General features: G+C 44.7%; 1 protein-coding gene across 1 annotated transcript in view; it reads left to right on the top strand.

Moving 5' to 3' along the window:
- The window catches only part of LOC135552022 (glucocorticoid-induced transcript 1 protein-like), a 64,800-nt gene extending 52,081 nt beyond the window's left edge, over positions 1-12,719 (top strand). Inside the window, 7 exon segments of the mRNA XM_064983373.1 lie at positions 1,573-1,662; positions 10,380-10,529; positions 10,760-10,897; positions 11,334-11,499; positions 11,502-11,549; positions 11,711-11,831; positions 11,967-12,719. Of these exon segments, the coding sequence (XP_064839445.1) occupies positions 1,573-1,662; positions 10,380-10,529; positions 10,760-10,897; positions 11,334-11,499; positions 11,502-11,549; positions 11,711-11,831; positions 11,967-12,282 (1,029 nt within the window). The 3' untranslated portion in view covers positions 12,283-12,719.
- The last annotated feature ends 6,713 nt before the right edge of the window (positions 12,720-19,432 follow it).

Below are 19,432 nucleotides of genomic sequence, written 5' to 3'. Positions count from 1 at the left end.
TTTAAAGGCACAGTCAACTTAGTGTATGTAAACTTCTGACCCACTTTTGTCTGTAAACAAATGGAAAAATTACTTCTGTCATGCATAAAGTAGATGTTCTAACCGACTTGCCAAAACTACAGTTTGTTAACAAGAAATTTGTGGAGTGGTTGAAAAAACGGTTTTAATGACTCCAACCTAAGTGTTTGTAAACTTCTGACTTCAGCTGTGTATTCCAGACTCTGACAGTGCTCGTTCTGATATTTCTTATTTCTTTTTATTTGGGGGATTTGTGTCTAGTGTTACGTGTTACTGCTCTGTTAGCTAAAAACATAAGCATTTCTCTGCACCCGCGATAACATATTTGTACGCGACCAGGAAAATTGTATTTACTTTATTCTCATTTCTTTTACGCTTGTCTTCCTCCTTCTGTCTTTCTCCTCCTCTCTCAGCTCCAGTAGCAGACCAGGGGTAACCAGGGGGCGAAGGGAGGGCTACTTTATCTCTCTCAGCTCCAGTAGCAGACCAGGGGGCGAAGCGAGGGCTACTTTATCTCTCTCAGCTCCAGTAGCAGACCAGGGGGCGAAGCGAGGGCTACTTTATCTCTCTCAGCTCCAGTAGCAGACCAGGGGTAACCAGGGGGCGAAGGAGGGCTACTTTATCTCTCTCAGCTCCAGTAGCAGACCAGGGGGCGAAGCGAGGGCTACTTTATCTCTCTCAGCTCCAGTAGCAGACCAGGGGGCGAAGCGAGGGCTACTTTATCTCTCTCAGCTCCAGTAGCAGACCAGGGGTAACCAGGGGGCGAAGCGAGGGCTACTTTATCTCTCTCAGCTCCAGTAGCAGACCAGGGGTAACCAGTGGGCGAAGCAAGGGCTACTATATCTCTGTCAGCTCCAGTAGCAGACCTGGGGGCGAAGCGAGGGCTACTATATCTCTCTCAGCTCCAGTAGCAGACCAGGGGTAACCAAGGGACAAAGCGAGGGCTACTTTATCTCTCTCAGCTCCAGTAGCAGACCAGGGGTAACCAGGGGGCGAAACGAGGGCTACTATATCTCTCTCAGCTCCAGTAGCAGACCAGGGGTAACCAAGGGGCGAAGCTAGGGCTACTTTATCTCTCTCAGCTCCAGTAGCAGACCAGGGGTAACCAAGGGGCGAAGTGAGGGCTACTTTATCTCTCTCTCTCCATTTGACATCACTTATTCATCACAGTAGCTTTAGCTGAGCCTGCAGCATTTAGAGGCCTCTCCTCTTTCTGTTGTGCTCTGACACACAGCAGAGCACTCACGGGTTGTTGAAGCTCCATTTTAGATCTCGTTATAAATGATGTATGCACAGCAAAGCATCCATGTCAAACCTGCCACTGCTGCATGGTAGAGAGACCAAGTTCACATAACTGTCTGAGGTTTTGTGTCGCAACGGCAAATCTGAAATGGCAAAGTAGTGCACTGCTTAGGCTGGGGGTCAAAGGCCCCTCTCCCAGGCTGCGGACTTGTATTCCCTACCACGAGTTCCACGATGATTGACATAGCTGATGGGAATATGAGGTTGGCAATTAGATAATGATATTATTGGTTGTTTCCTTGTTGAATTCAGACACCTGAATGTTGGAGTGAAGAAGCAGGAGAGAGGAGAGGCACACACCAGCGCTCTGCTTCTTGGGGCAGCGCAGACCAGCTCAAAGAGGTACACACTCACTCACGCTTGTGTATGCATGCACGACACACACACACACACACACACACACACACACACACACACACACACACACACACACACACACACACACACACCACTAAAACACGTCATTAGAAACCCTAACCTTTCGTAAGAAAACAGAACTTGCAGCACTTTCCTAATGACGATTGGACCGAGGTGTTATCAGATCAACATACTGTACAGTAGGCCTCCGTGTAAAACTGATGAAATCTGTCATCCTCCTTTAACCCGGACATAGATTCTGCCAGGTTGAGATGACTTGAAGTTGACATGACGACGAGAATGTCAATGGGGAACTGCCTACCATCTGCTGTGATATGCCCCCTCCCGCTCGCCACCTTCTAGATATAACTTCCTGTATGACGTCCGCATGCTCAGGGCTTCTCTGTTCTAATGCTGGGTGTCAGAGACGTAGTGCCGGGGCGGGCGGTCGTTGTCTTATCATCCCCTCTCCGCTCCACCCTGGTACTATACGGCCACAGGCAGGGAGGAGGCAGATAACACTATCTATCTCCCTCACAACTAACCAGAAACTTCCCCTCACAGCAACCAACCGCCAGCCCAGCCATAACCCAACAGGCAATTTATTGACAGAAAAGATAGCCAGGCAGACCTCAGATTTCTCTCTTTCTCTTTCTCTCTCTTTCTCTCTCTTTCTCTCTTTCTCTCTTTCTCTTTCTCTCTCTCTTTCTCTCTCTTTCTCTTTCTCTCTTTCTCTCTCTTTCTCTCTTTCTCTCTCTTTCTTTTTCTCTCTCTTTCTCTCTCTCTTTCTCTTTCTCTCTTTCTCTCTATATCTATCTCTATATCTAGCTCTATATCTATCTCTGTCTACAATTCAAAGGGCTTTATTGGCATGGTAAACATGTGTTTACATTGCCAAAGCAAGTGAAATAGATAAACAAAAGTGAAATACAAATTGATGAGTAAACATTACACTCACAAAAGTTTCAAAGGAAGAGACATTTCAAATGTCATATGGCTATATACAGTATTATAGTGATGTGCAAATAGTTAAAGTACAAAAGGGAAAATAAATAAACTTAAATATGGGTTGTATTTACAATGGTGTTTGTTCTTTACTAGTTGCCCTTTTCTTGTGGCAGCAGGTCACAAATCTTGCTGCTGTGATGGCACACTGTGGGATTTCACCCAATAGATATGGGAGTTTATCAAAATTGGATTTGTTTTTGAATTCTTTGTGGGTCTGTGTAATTTGAGGGAAATATGTGTCTCTAGTATGGTCGTACATTTGGCAGGAGGTTAGGAAGTGCAGCTCAGTTTCCTCATTTTGTGGGCAGTATGCTCAGCCGTTTCTCTCTTGAGAGCCAGGTCTGCCTATAGCGGGCTCTCTCTTGCGCTCTCCCTCCCTAGTTTAGCAGCAAGGAGAACAGTTAAAATAGTAGTGCTCAGGCATGTTCCTTATTAATGGTAATGGAGCATGGAGCTGTCGTGCAGAGGGGTTGAGGTCCCCTTCAGTTACGCCATGATTGTTCGTAGGCCTATATAACCTCAAGAGATCCCAGGTTTGTTAATCAACCGTAATCCTAATCTTATAGACCTCATTATTTACCAACACTTCATCACTTAACTCTTGTGTTCTTATTTCCTCAGCATTATATAGGATGTACTTGCTCTATTTTCATCCCTGTGTGAAGTGCTGTCCAGCCTAGCTGAATGTCTTAAAACTCTCTCTCTCTCACACACACACACACACAATAATTTTTTTTAGCTTCTGTGTACTAGCAGAATATATTTTTAAGTGAATCGCTGGGAAGGTACAGTGAGACCAGAAATGACCGGCAATGACCGGTAAGCTGCTCTGACAGCTGATGCTTGAAGTTAGTGAGGGAGATAAGTCTCCAGCGATTTTTGCAATTTTGTTCCAGTCATTGGCAGCAGAGAACTGGAAGGCCAAATTAGGAGTAGGCTTCGGGGGTGATTAGTGAAATATACCTGCTGGAGCGCATGCTACGGGTGGGTGCTGCTATGGTGACCAGTGAGCTGAGATAATGCGGAGCTTTAACCTAGCAAAGACTTATAGATGACCTGGGTTTGGCGACGAATATGGAGCGAGGGTCAGCCAACGAGAGCATATTTTTTATCAATGGCGGTTATGATATCGCTTAAGACCTTGAGCGTGGCTGAGGTGCACTCATGACCAGCTCGGAAACCAGATGCATAGAGGAGAAGGTACGGTGGGATTCGAAATAGTCGGTGATCTGTTTGTTAACTTGGCTTTCGAAGACTTTAGAAAGGCAGATAGATATTGGTCTGTAAAGTTTGGGTCTAGAGCGTCTCCCACCTTTGAAGAGGGGGATGACCGCGGCAGCATTCCGATCTTTAGGGATCTTAGACAATATGATAGAGAGGTTGAACGGGCTAGTAATAGGGGTTCCAACAATTGCGGTGGATAATTTTAGATAAAGAGGGTCCAGATTGTCTAGCCCAGCTGATTTGTAGGGGTCCAGATTTTGCAGCTCTTTCAGGACATCAGCTATCTGGATTTGGGTGAAGGAGAAATGGGGAGGCTTGGGCAAGTTGCTGTGGGTGCAGATCTGTTAACTGGGGTAGGTGTAGCCAGGTGGAAAGCATGGCCAGCTGTAGAAAAATGCTTTTTGAAAATCTTGATTATCGTAGATTTATCGGTGGTGACAGTGTTTACTAGCATCAGTGCAGTGGGCAGCTGGGAGGTGCTCTTTTTCTCCGTGGACTTTACAGTGTCCCAGAACTTTTTTTTGTGCTGGTCAAGGGCAGTCAGGTCTGGAGTGAACCAAGGGCTATATCTGTGCTTAGTTCTAAAATAAATTTATGGGGCATGCTTATTTAAGAAGGTGAGGAAAGCACTTTTAACTTCTTGGTGACGGGGCAGTATTTCCACATCCGGATGAAATGCATGGCCAAATTCAACTGCCTGCTACTCATCCTCAGAAGATAAGATATGCATATTATTAGTAGATTTGGATAGAAAAGTTTCTAAAACCAATCATGTCTGTGAGTATAACAGAACTTATTTAGCAGGCAAAACCCTGATGACAAACCATTCAGATGTTCTTTTTTTTTGAGGTCACTTTCTTTTCAATGGTTTTTCATTGGGAATCCAGATTTCTAAGGGACCTTCTTGCAGTTCCAACTGCTTCCACTGGATGTCACCAGTCTTTAGAAATTGGTTGAGGTTTTTCCTTTGTGTAATGAAGAAGTAGCCCTGTTCAGAACGAGAGTCACTTGTAGTGCACTGTTAGAGGCACGTGACCAGAAAGGTAGCGTCAGGTTGTCTCCTGACTGTATTGAACACAGAGCATCCCGTCTTCAATTTTATCCCCCAAAAAATGTACGTTAAAAAACACAAAGTTGTATTACAAAAGTAGTTTGAAATGTTTTGGCAAAGTTTACAGATAACTTTTGAGATATTTTGTAGTCACATTGTGCAAGTTGGAACTAGTGTTTTTCTGGATCAAACGCACCAAATAAATGAATATTTTGGAAATATATCGATGGAATTAATCGAAAAAAAGGACCATTTGTGATGTTTATGGGACATATTGGAGTGCCAACAAAAGAAGCTTGTCAAAGGTAAGGCATGAATTATATTATTTTTGTTTACGGAAGTGCTATCCTCAGATAATACCATTGTTTGCTTTTGCCGAAACGCCTTTTTGAAATCTGACATTGGCTGGATTCACAACAAGTGTAGCTTTAATTTGCTGTCTTGCATGTGTGATTTAATGAAAGTTAGATTTTTATTGTAATTTATTTGAATTTGGCGCTCTGCATTTTCCCTGGCTTTTGGACGCTAGCGTCCCACATATCCCAGAGAGGTTACAAAATAACCATGTGACTGGCTCGATTCGGTCTTATGTAAATGTTTTTTTTTTTACATTGTATAAAAGTAGAGACTCAGAGCTAGAAAATGGCATATCATACACTGCAGTTGAAGAACAATGGGAAAGTAATTGTGCTTTTAAAGTTGATAAACTTGTTGCTCAATTTTGAGAAAATGGTCCTTGAGTGTTTTGGTACACCTTCTGGAGAGCTCTTCTTTGTCTACACCCATTCAGCATCATTCACACCCTCTTAAGCCTTCTCCTCACCCATGTCTTTAAGGATTCACATGTCCTATACAGAGCGAGTACGGTAGTGTACTAAACAACCAAGGATTTCAAGACTAAAGACTGGTTTATATTGTGTTTATCTGTAGACAGTTGTCGCAGTGACACATGAACATTCTATTGTCGTCCGACATCAAACTTGTTGTCGTTGTGAAAAAAACTAAAGATAGCATGACATCAGCAGCCTAGTGGTCCAAAATAGCATAACTGGTGTATTTTAACGCCAATAAACCCACCCGTTTAAAAATGAATTTAGTATATGTTAATTTCACAAACCAGGCAGCAACTTGCTAAACAGTGTTTTGGTTTGTTTCTAGCAGGTTAGCTAGCTAGCTACCACAACAAGATCATTATTTATAAGTTAATGGCAAGCTAATTATAGAAAAAAGCTTACAGTGGTGAGTGTGACGAAATAAAAGCAGGGCATTCTAGGATTTCAGGACTTGTCACACTGTTTCGTTGGCCTAACTTTATATCCTAACTTGACTTTGCTGCAGTTCTTCACATTACTAAACACACACTTTATCAAATCAAATCTAAGTGTATTTGTCACATGCACAGGATACAGAAGGTTTAAACGGTACAGTGAAATGGTTACTTGCATAGTAGTCTTTTTAGACAGCTAGCAAGCTAAACAATGCACCATAATCCCAACTCATAACATTACTACCCTGCAAATAGCTAACCAACTAGGTTCAATGTTAGCTAGCTAGCAAACATTAGGCTATAACTAGCAATGCAAATGACTCTGCGATACGAATAATATTACTACACAGGTCATACATGTAATGTTAGTGATCAAGCCAGCCAGCTAACATTAGCTCGCTAGCTAGCTAACAGTACGCTTTAATTTATAAGTTTAATTTGAAATGTATGATATCTGAAAATGTAGCTATCTAAACTGATGACATGGTTGAAGATGTAATTCGGTGACAGTTGTTTTTATACAACAGCCTTCTGTTTTCTCTTTTCAATTTGCAATCAAACAGCAGAATTTTCTACATCTTCTTAGCTATCACAATCTGCTTCCACCGGGCATTCCACTGATTTCAAAACTCGGTCCTCCAGAAAGTGGAGAGAAACACTTGCAGTTCTTTGTGATATCTTTTTTTTTAAAGCAGCGTTAGAAAGGATTACCTAGACATACTGACCAGCTCATGTTATGGACAGAAGGATGCTACATGACAGACCTATTCCACCTCATCTCTTGGCATGTCCAGTCCATCCATTATCTCAGTCAATCATGGCTAGTGGGCTGTTTTCTGTATTTTTCTGTGGCTTAACCAACTGAGCTTGTAAATTAACAATTATTATTGCATTTACAGATGACCTACACGTTTTAAGGCACATGAAATTTCACAAATTCCATAAGGCATTTCTTCCAAAAATGCATTTTGATGAAAAATTCATTAAAATGCCTCTCCTGTAAAGTAGTGACATGTGACATATGGCTAGTTTCCTGAAACAAGTCGCACATAAGAGCTTGAGTGAGTTGTCAGTATGTGTGTTTGAGTTGGTGTATTCAGGAGCGGTGTTGGTGCTGGAATAAAGCAGTTGAGCAACACTATTTATAGTATATGTAGGCTTTTCTTTCATTACTATCTTTATTTTGGGCCCAGCATCATAAGATAAATTTGTGATGTGCCTATTATCGCCTACTGATTCTTGTGTTATCTGGAAAGCTGACTAACTATTGAGTGCACCAGGCCCACTATGGCTGAAGAAAGTGGATCACATATCAGCCTTTCCATTCAGACAGAGCCTCCTTTGATAAGGACCTGTTAGACTGGGTGTTTGTGTTGTGTTGCTATAGTAAAATGACTTGGTGGAAGAGGACAAGTTGAAGGACGGGTTGTGTAAATGCATTGTGAAAATAGCATGTGTTTCTGGTGTAAGAGGGGACATGTGTTGCTATAGTAAAATTACTGCAATGACTGAGCCTACAATGACTTGTGTGTAAAGGCACAGGGAAAATAACATTTCTGGGCTTGTCCTGTCTGGTTGTCGTGAGATGCAATATGCATAAAATAGCTACCATGTGGCAAGCAATTTATAGCTACAAGGCTATCAATGTGATTTTTGCATAATTTCCAGTCCCCCATATAATGAAAGAAAATATATTTTCTTTCATTACTTTCTGCTAACCCTCAGCTAATTGAAGTAAACTAATGGACAACGATACTTAGGCTTCTACTTCCAGCTTATTCATACTATATACATCTTACGCACACAGTACATTTTACATCTCTCATTTTACATCTCTTATTTGTATATATCTCACCCTTCAGCTACCCTCAACCCCTCCCATCGATCTCTAAATAACATCCCGTCTTGACTTCTTCTACTTGCCAAATATTTTTAAACTGTGATGCTGTATGATGTTTTAACTAAAGTTCTGAAAAGCTATTCTCAGAGTTTCCACAGATTCTAAATAATAGATGAACTCCTTTACTAAAAGCACCCAGCAGTGTGATTGTTCAGCCATTCCTTAACCTGCGACCTGAAACAGGCTACATATGGGCAGAACCAAAACAAGTGAAATAATGATTGTTTCTTCACAGCCAAATCTGCAGAGTCGGGATGGTTGTAACCCCCATATACATAACTTTCTATTGGTTGCAAGAATTTAGTATAATTAAAATGGAAAAACTCAGTTTTGAATCCAGCATTGTTTTGTGTGTCAGTTCATAAACCCTGTACGGCACAGCTGTCAACTTCTTGGTCCTTAAATGGAACTGGTATACGTTCCTATTTATATATATTTTTTCAATTTTGGTCTTTAATGCAGGGCCGACCGACCAACTTCCACTGGCCTTCATTTTTGCAGTAATGCTGCAATCAGCTGGTTATAATTGTGGATAGAGCAGACATTCCATATATTGTTGGTAGATGCATTGGTCACAACTCACCCAGTCCTATGTATGATATAATTAACAAAGACTATATATATATATTTTTTTTAATCAATTAGTATATTTGCAGTAATACTTTTCTAGTGGATTAAACTGAAATTGCAACCAGCTTTCTATGGCTTGTTTTAAAAATAGTGATATTTTCAAGATTTCATTTTCAAATAACCAATAGTGAGGGGTTGCGTTTAGAAGAAGACGGAAAATGAGGGTGAGCCATTCTTACTAATCTGCTGGACAACCCGTTTGGATTTATGTTTAACTTTTGTATGACTGAAGCCTTTAGTGAGAGGTTCAATTCTTTAATATTCATTAACTGTAGCCATCCGAATTCATATTAATTATATAAATATGCCTGTTTTTAATTTTGTCTGACTTGCCATTCCAAATAAAGTGGAACATGGTTTTGCTAACAACATTGGTTTTAACAAGTTGTCCGGTGTTTGCACGCCATCAGTCAATAGGTCAACTTGGATGTGACTAAAGAATTCATCAGGGTTTTTACCTTTCCATGGTAGCAAGATCTTACCTATTTTTGCTAACTTTCTATTAAAATGTATTGTATTGAGCATTTATTTATTTTGGAGTATGTCCACTACACTGTGTCATGTAACATTTTAATTATTTAGTAATCCAATATGTAATATGGTACGCTTCTCATAGTTCGGTTTGTAATCCAAAGTGGTTTGAGAAATGATGTAGATCCTCTGAGGCTGTGTAAGGATCAATATTGTGGATTTAAAAGAACACGTCATCAGCGTACAATGTCACGTTTGTTTTTAGGCCCTGGATTTCTAGCCCCTTGATATTATTGTTGGATCTAATTTGAATAGTTATCAAATAGATATGCCGGTAGTGGACAACCTTGTTTACTCCCCATGACAGTTTTTAACACTTTCTGAGAAGTAGCCATTATTTACACCTGTGGTTACGATACATAAACAACTATTCATCTGATTTGCCATAAACTGTACTGTGCTTCTATCTGACACACAAGGCCCCCACTTGTCTGAGAGTTTAAAATACTATTTTAGCAATTGAAACTTCCCTCTGTGGGCTAATATGAATGCAGAATTATGAAGATCTATAGATGTGGGTCAAAGATATACCTAGAGCCACACAGGGCTGGAGTTCTAGCCCTTTAGTCCTTATTGGTCAGAGCCAATACACAGTCATCTTTTCTGTTAGATGCACAGCTTAGCACAGTCTGTGGGTCTTTCAAATGTTTGAACAGCACCATGCAAATGAAAGACATTACATTGTAAATGGCCTTTTTATGTGTTTAAAAAAAATATTTATGGATTCTTCCTTTAGCGATTAGATCGATGACTAGCCTGCAAGAGTCTGAAAGGAATGTCTCCTTTTAGATGTACCTAGGGACTGCACAGCTCCAGCTATATATGTAATCTGATGCATTCATTACTGAAGCTGCCTGCCCTGAGCTATGGTGACCCCTGGTGGAAATATGGGGTTATGTCAAAACGTGATAAGATTAAATTGGCTACATTACATGAGACAGAGGTTCATCTGTTAACATGTTACTGTTCCTTTCTCTCGCTTTCCCTGTGCTTATATTCTCTTTCCTTTGTCTCTGTCTTACTCTCCCTCTCTTTTCCTCTCCCTCTTTCCACTTCCTTTCCTCCTCCTCCTCCTCCTCTGTTCTCCTCAGCAGAGAGCCAAGCTCCGGCAGCAGCTGCGTGGTGGTAGTAAGCAGCAGCAGGGAGGTCGTCCGTCTCTGTGTCAAAGAGACAAAGACGGCTCATCTAATTTCCAGGGACCTATCAACACCACCATCAACACCACATCCGACCAAGCACAGGTAAGGCACAATACTGCCATCCAGACTTGGGTTTATATTTATTTATTTATTTGTGTCAAGCTTTAGGGGAATGCGTGGTTTAGCTTGCTGAACGGAATGGAATCAAGGCAATCGACCCAAAAGTGCAAACCTAACACGCCAGGGAAGCATAATCACCAGAACTCTGCTTATATGCGTAATACTGAGGTCTTGTTTTTGAATGTCTGCGATTGTGTCCCTGGTCCCTGCAGTGGTCCTGCATGTCTAAGTCGTCCCCGATGTCCAACATGACGGTGCCCAAGTCCTCCATCACCAGAGTGCCCAGCAGCATGGAGGGAATCAACCACGAGCTGGAGAAGGTCTTCATCAGAGAGAAGGAGGAGCTCAAGGTGGGGGGACGGACTGTTAGATGCATCCAATCACATATTTACAATATGCACTCTCACACAATACTAGCGGTGGCCACTCGCAGTCAAGCATGACATCAGCCATGGGCTGCATGTGTCAATGTGTAGTTCATATGTCGTCTATAAGCAGAATGACTATCTTTATTCAATTAGCCACAAAATCCCTACTTTGAAAGTGACTTTTCTTGAAACTGTGCCGTACCATTTTCTCTACATTTAGAGTTTGCAAGCAAGGCATTTCACTGTACTTGTGCACGTGACATTACAACTTGGAACTTGAAACTTGTGTGTCTGGAGGGAACTGAGAAGACATGCACACAACCACTCATGCGCCTGCTGTGTCACTGGAAATCCTATTACTTGCAGTACTCAATGACAAGACAACTCTTTTCCCCCCTCACTCCTCGCCCTCCCCCAGGTGTTGGAGGTACCAGACGGGCGGCGAGCCCCCTTCCCCCCCCAGCAGCGCAGCAGCAGTACCCGTAGCGTGGACACACAGAACCCCTCTGCCCCCGGCCGCTCCAGCAGTAGTTCCAGCCTGTCCCCCTGTCCCTCTCCTGCCTGCCCCCCGGGGTCAGGCTCACACGGGGCAGCCCTTACTCCACTGACGATCTGCTCTACGACAGGGATAAAGGTAGGACTGTCAGGATGCTCTCTGACCTGGGGCAAGGCCTCCATTGGACATCCTACCGTTGTGCAAGGCTCTGAACTCCCAACGTGGACTGTGTGTCTTGTCCGGGGACTGTAGAGTAATCTTCTTTTCTGTCCTTTTCTGACCATTGTCTCGGTCTACAGACAGTGGCAGTAGCTCTCCCCTGCCAAAGTTTGCCTCGTCTCCTAAACCCAACAACAGCTATATGTTCAAGAGAGAACCCCCAGAGGGCTGTGAGAAGATCAAGGTGTTTGAGGAAATAAGGTAAGCACCATGAGACCAGGGATCTTTTAGGATCTCTTTTATCACACCAAAGTGGTTGATACTGAAGGTCAGTGATATATACATGTCATAAAAGGAGTTTATACGCCGTCTCTTACTTTTCTCTTGTCTGTCCAGCTCCAGGCAGTCGGCGTCCGTCCCGCTCTTCTCCTGCCCCGACAAGAACAAGGTCAACTTCATCTCCACCGGCTCCGCCTTCTGCCCTGTCAGACTGACCCCCGGCGCCCTGCACCTCTCTGTGACCTCCCACCCCGACGACGACCCTGAGGCCGGCCCCAGCTCAATGATATCAGCATTCTGCCGCGTCCTCCCCACTCAGGTCCACACCTCCACCAGCACAGACGACGCTCCCACCCCCGAGGAGGCTGCCACTCCAACACCCACCTCGCCACAAGAGACTGCCCCCCAGACAGACTGCCTGGCCATCAGCTAGACCTGGGCAGAGCTGGCCTCTGACACATGGTTCTGGTTCTTCTTCTTCTGAATAATATGATTATTACGCCCCCAGTATCATCAGCATTACTGAAGTCCTGTCTCTTTTGCTAAAGGACCTCCTCTTCTCTCAGTCTCTGCTGAACTCTAAACACTCTGCATGGCGTAGCATTAGCAACAATGTCCCAGGCAACAACAACAAACGGAGAAAACAAAGACAAGTCTACCACATGTTCCTAGCGTATTCCTAAGGCACTGTTCCTGTCAGGGATAGACATGATGATCTTTAACAGCATGTAAAAAGTAGAGATGCTGGATGATGTCATTGGGTGGATGGGAAGAAAATGAGACACTTTGGATGGGGGGGCTTGCATTTTAAACCAGTAGTGTGTTTAAGATTAAAGACATGCTCCTGTACTTTGGAGACTAAGAAAGTCATTTTTTTAACTGGTTGTGTCAATGTGTGGTTCATACGTATTCATAGTCTATAATCAGAATTACTGTCTAAACTCAATTAGCCTTGAAAGCGACTCTTTTCTTGAAGCTTTGCAGCGACATTTTCTCTTATTTCCCCCCACTTGGGCCAGCCCCATAGCGATTAGAGTTCTAGCCAATGAGCTTCAGCACCTCACATTTCAACCACGTTATCCAATGAGGTTGAAAGGTGGGCATAACTGCTGACTGAGTGACGCACACGGAGAGTGAGTGAGTGACGCACACGGAGAGTGAGTGAGTGAGTGACGCACACGGAGAGTGAGTGACTGAGTGACGCACACGGAGAGTGAGTGACTGAGTGACGCACACGGAGAGTGAGTGACTGAGTGACGCACACGGAGAGTGAGTGACTGAGTGACTCACACGGAGAGTGAGTGAGTGAGTGACTCACACGGAGAGTGAGTGAGTGAGTGACGCACACGGAGAGTGAGTGAGTGAGTGACGCACACGGAGAGTGAGTGAGTGACGCACACGGAGAGTGAGTGAGTGAGTGACGCACACGGAGAGTGAGTGAGTGAGTGACGCACACGGAGAGTGAGTGAGTGAGTGACGCACACGGAGAGTGAGTGAGTGAGTGACGCACACGGAGAGTGAGTGACTGAGTGACGCACACGGAGAGTGAGTGACTGAGTGACGCACACGGAGAGTGAGTGACTGAGTGACGCACACGGAGAGTGAGTGACTGAGTGACTCACACGGAGAGTGAGTGAGTGAGTGACTCACACGGAGAGTGAGTGAGTGAGTGACGCACACGGAGAGTGAGTGAGTGAGTGACGCACACGGAGAGTGAGTGAGTGAGTGACGCACACGGAGAGTGAGTGAGTGAGTGACGCACACGGAGAGTGAGTGAGTGAGTGACGCACACGGAGAGTGAGTGAGTGAGTGACGCACACGGAGAGTGAGTGAGTGAGTGACGCACACGGAGAGTGAGTGAGTGAGTGACTCACACGGAGAGTGAGTGAGTGACTCACACGGAGAGTGAGTGAGTGACGCACACGGAGAGTGAGTGGGTGAGTGACGCACACGGAGAGTGAGTGAGTGAGTGAGTGACGCACACGGAGAGTGAGTGAGTGAGTGAGTGACGCACACGGAGAGTGAGTGAGTGAGTGAGTGAGTGACGCACACGGAGAGTGAGTGAGTGAGAGTGACGCACACGGAGAGTGAGTGAGTGACGCACACGGAGAGTGTGAGTGAGTGACGCACACGGAGAGTGTGAGTGAGTGACGCACACGGAGAGTGTGAGTGAGTGACGCACACGGAGAGTGAGTGAGTGAGTGACGCACACGGAAAGTGAGTGAGTGAGTGAGTGACGCACACGGAAAGTGAGTGAGTGAGTGAGTGACGCACACGGAGAGTGAGTGAGTGAGTGACGCACACGGAGAGTGAGTGAGTGAGTGACGCACACGGAGAGTGAGTGAGTGAGTGACGCACACGGAGAGTGAGTGAGTGACGCACACGGAGAGTGAGTGAGTGAGTGACGCACACAGTGAGTGAGTGACGCACACGGAGAGTGAGTGAGTGAGTGACGCACACGGAGAGTGAGTGACTGAGTGAGTGACACACACGGAGAGTGAGTGACGCACACGGAGAGTGAGTGACACACACGGAGAGTGAGTGAGTGAGTGAGTGGCGCACGCGCAGAGTGAGTGAGTGGCGCACGCGGAGAGTGAGTGAGTGACGCACGCGGAGAGTGAGTGAGTGAGTGACGCACGCGGAGAGTGAGTGAGTGAGTGACGCACGAGGAGAGTGAGTGAGTGAGTGACGCACGAGGAGAGTGAGTGAGTGACGCACGAGGAGAGTGAGTGAGTGAGTGAGTGACGCACGCGGAGAGTGAGTGAGTGAGTGAGTGACGCACGCGGAGAGTGAGTGAGTGAGTGACGCACGCGGAGAGTGAGTGAGTGACGCACGCGGAGAGTGAGTGAGTGAGTGACGCACGCGGAGAGTGAGTGAGTGAGTGACGCACGCGGAGAGTGAGTGAGTGACGCACGCGGAGAGTGAGTGAGTGACGCACGCGGAGAGTGAGTGAGTGAGTGAGTGAGTGACGCACGCACGCACGCGGAGAGTGAGTGAGTGACGCACGCGGAGAGTGAGTGACGCACGCGGAGAGTGAGTGACGCACACCGAGATTGGGTGAGTGAGTGACGCACACCGAGAGTGAGTGACGCACACCGAGATTGGGTGAGTGAGCGACGCACACCGAGAGTGGGTGAGTGAGCGACGCACACCGAGTGAGTGGGTGAGTGAGCGACGCACACCGAGTGAGTGAGTGAGCGACGCACACCGAGTGAGTGAGTGAGCGACGCACACCGAGTGAGTGAGTGAGTGACACACACCGAGAGAGTGAGTGAGTGACACACACCGAGAGAGTGAGTGAGTGACACACACCGAGAGAGTGAGTGAGTGACACACACCGAGAGAGAGAGTGAGTGACACAAACCGAGAGAGAGAGTGAGTGACACACACACACACACAGAGAGAGAGGGTCAAAGAGTCAAAAAAAGAAAGAATAGGAGAACCCTGTAGGATTAAGTGAGATTAAACAGCTCCTCCAATACATCTGCACTAAACACACACACACCTATTGTACTAGAATGTACTTGTTCAAATGAATAGGAATATTTATACTAAAATAACACATCCTAGATCTGAATGAATGAAATATTCTTATTAAATATTTTTTTTTCTTTACATAGTTGAATGTGCTGACAACAAAATCACACAAAAATTATCAATGGAAATCAAATGTTTCAACCCATGGAGGTCTAGATTTGGAGTCACACTCAAAATTAAAGTGGAAAACCACACTACAGGCTAATCCAACTTTGATGTAATGTCCTTAAAACAAGTCAAAATGAGGATCAGTAGTGTGTGTGGCCTCCACGTGCCTGTATGACCTCCCTACAACGCCTGGGCATGCTCGTGATGAGGTGGCGGATGGTCACCTGAGGGATTTCCTCCCAGACCTGGACTAAAGCATCCTCCAGCTCCTGTGGTGCAACGTGGCGTTGGTGGATGGAGCGAGACATGATGTCCCAGATGTGCTCAATTGGATTCAGGTCTGGGGAACGGGCGGGCCAGTCCATAGCATAAATGCCTTCCTCTTGCAGGAACTGCTGACACTCCAGCCACATGAGGTCTAGCATTGTCTTGCATTAGGAGGAACCCAGGGCCAACCACACCAGCATATGGTCTCACAAGGGGTCTGAGGATCTCATCTCGGTACCTAATGGCAGTCAGGCTACCTCTGGCGAGCACATGGAGGGCTGTGCGGCCCCCCAAAGAAATGCCACCCCACACCATGACTGACCCACCGCCAAACCGGTCATGCTGGAGGATGTTGCAGGCAGCAGAAGGTTCTCCACGGCATCTCCAGACTCTGTCACGTCTGTCATGTGCTCAGTGTGAACCTGCTTTCATCTGTGAAGAGCACAGGGTGCCAGTGGCGAATTTGGCAATCTTGGTCACTATGAAAAAGCAGAGTGTTCTCTAGTGATAGAAAGGGGCCACTATAGAAGAGGTTGCACTTGATCTCAAACACATTAGTCTCAATAAACCATTACAGTACTGTACACCACACCTGGCACCTGCACCCCAGCAAATACCTTTCTGACACCGATGGTGAGTGTCTGGAAATGAAACTGCACTCTAATTGTTTTAATTCTTTGAATTAATAAAACGTTTAAGCCTATAAAGTGACATCCCACCCCAAGTGCTCGCCTTAAAACTGTGGTAATGAATCTTTCCCACCTTTAATGATGTTTTAACGAGACTTCTGCCGGCTTCAAACATGACCGTGGAAGTTGGTGTGTGTGTGGTAGGTCTTTATATCGTAAACTACAACGAGAATCAAAATTCCGGCAACGATGACATGACCGCCGCCTGCTTTCTCGAAAGAGAGCGGGCTTCCTTAGCCTACCCTAAGCGTTGCAATGTAAGACTCCGACGTAAAACGGATGTAAGATGTAAATCTTGAACATTCAGCCTTTCTCTCGCCCTCTGTCAGAGCTGTAGATACACCCTTCTCTACGACAGCAGTAAAGTGGGAATTTACTTCAAACAATCTCCTGTATGCTTCAGGGTAGATTCTGGAATCTCAATAAAGACTGCATCAATGGTGTAACACTTTCCTGACTGAGGATTGATTGATTGATGAATTGATTGATAGAGGGTGAGGAAGAGGGCGCATGTGAATGGCTGAAGGGTTGATGTAAAAAATAAAAAAAAGTGGGGAGGACAAATATCGGTAGAGGTGATCTACACCTTTTGAGAGGTTCCGAGGTCAAAGGGCGTGAATGTATCTTATGTGTCTGACGTAAAAGAAAAGAAAAAGTCACCTGCCTTGAATTTGCCAAGAGTCTCTATGGTGAAAAGTACAACCTTGACAAGATAAATGTTGCCCCACAGCCGTTAGTTAGTGGATGACCATGACTTAGCTGTCATAGCGAGGGAAAAGGAAGGAAGGTTACTGTCTCTCTCTTCTCCTCCTGGGAACACAGCACCAACAAGTACAACCCCATCCGGGCATCTCCCCTACCTCTACTCTAACCCCACCCTTTGAGGAACATGCTTATGATAGCTCTTTCATAGCTGTGGCCTTGGAGTATATGAGTGTTTATACTGTGACTGAGCAGCAGGGTACAGGGTGCCTTGCAATTCACTACAGGCTACAGAAAAGCACTGTTACGTGGACTGTAAATAGCCTCAATCAAACACATTACGGAAGCTGAAACATGCAGAATGGTGGGTGACAGGGGGTCACGGCTCGGTTATATTTGGATATATCCAAAAACCCTGTCGATTTAGTCTGAAGTATTTAATTGAAGACACTCAGGAATGAAGTCTTATTTCGTTACATTAAATAATGTGTATATATGTATATATTTACCAGTTGACCTCATATTACAGATGATGGGACATTAAATGTGAATTTTAACGTGGAACTTGAGACATGTATCCATTTAGAAGTCACCATTTGAATATCCATTTGTTGCAGAATTGTAATTTTGGTCCTTTGAGTACGGATGCTGGCTTCTCTTAAGGCTTTGCATCTTGCACCGTATACAGTGCATTCAGAAAGTATTCAGACCCCTTGACTTTTTCCACATTTTGGTATATTACAGCCTTTTTCACTATACACACAATACCCCATAAAGACAAAGCAAAAATAGTTTTTTATAAAAAAATAAATATATATATATATATATATATATATATATATATATATATATATATATATGTCACATAAGTATTCAGACCCTTTACACAGTACTTTGTTGAAGTACCTTTGGCAGGGATTACAGTATTGAGTCTTCTTGGGTATGACACTATACGTTTGGCACACCTGTATTTGGGGAGTTCCTTCCATTCTCTGCAGATCCTCTCAAGGTCTGTCAGGTTGGATGGGGAGCGTCACTGCACAGATATTTTCAGGTCTCTCCAGAGATGTTAGATTGGGTTTGGGCTCTGGCTGGGCCACTCAAGGACATTCAGAGACTTGTTCTGAAGCCACTGCTGCATTGTCTTGGCTGTCTGCTTAAGGTCGTTGTCCTATTGGAAGATGAACCTTCGCCCATGTCTGAGGTCCTGAGCACTCTGGAGCATGTTTTCATCAAGGTTCTCTCAGTACTTTGCACCGTTTATCCCTCAATGACTAGTCTCCCAGTCCCTGCCACTGAAAAATATCCCAACAGCATAATACTGCCACCACCATGCTTCACTGTAGGGACGGTGCCAGGTTCCTTCAGATGTGATGCTTGGCTTTCAGGTCAAATAGTTCAATCTTGGTTTCATCAGACCAGAGAATCTTGTTTCTCATGGTCTGAATCCTTTAAGTGTCTTTTGGCAAACTCCAAGCGGGCTGTCATGTGCCTTTTACTGAGGAGTGGCTTCTGTCTGTCCACTCTACCATAAAGGCCTGATTGGTGGAGTTCTGCAGAGATGGTTGTCCTTCTGGCAGGTTCTCCCATCTCCACAGAGGAACTCTGGAGCTCTTTCAGAGTGACAAAAGCCCTTCTCCCCCGACTACTCAGTTTGGCTGGGCGGCCAGTTCTAGGAAGAGTCTTGGTGGTTCCAAACTTCTTCCATTTAAGAATGATGGAGGCCACTGTGTTCTTGAGGACCTTCAATGCTGCAAAAATGTTTTGGTACACTTCACCAGATTTGTGCCTCGACACAATTCTGTCTCAGAGCTCTACAGACTATTCCTTCAGCCTCATGGCTTGGTTTATGCTCTGACATGCACTGTCAATTGTGAGACCTTACATAGACAGGTGTGTGCCTTTCCAAATCATGTCCAATTGAATTTACCACAGGTGGACTCTAATCAAGTTGTAGAAACATCTCAAGGATGATCAATGGAAACATGGTCTCAAAGCAAAGGATCTGAATAATAAGGTATTTCAGTTTTTTATTTGTAGACAATTTGCAAGATTTTCTAAAAACCTGTTTTTGCTTTGTCATTATGGGGTATTGATGGAAAAGTGATTATTTAATCCATTTTAGAATAAGGCTGTAACATAACAAATTGTGGGTAAAGTCAAGGGGACTGAAAAATGTCAGAATGCGCTGTACCTTTTAGGCCTATCATAACTACACGTTGACAGGTTTAGACACACAATTCAAGCAACGCATTGAAGGGAATGTATGTAGGCCTTACA

This window comes from Oncorhynchus masou, chromosome 13 (genome assembly GCF_036934945.1).
Source record: "Oncorhynchus masou masou isolate Uvic2021 chromosome 13, UVic_Omas_1.1, whole genome shotgun sequence".
In the NCBI taxonomy this organism is placed as follows: domain Eukaryota; kingdom Metazoa; phylum Chordata; class Actinopteri; order Salmoniformes; family Salmonidae; genus Oncorhynchus; species Oncorhynchus masou.
This window is presented reverse-complemented; position numbering and strand designations above follow the sequence as displayed.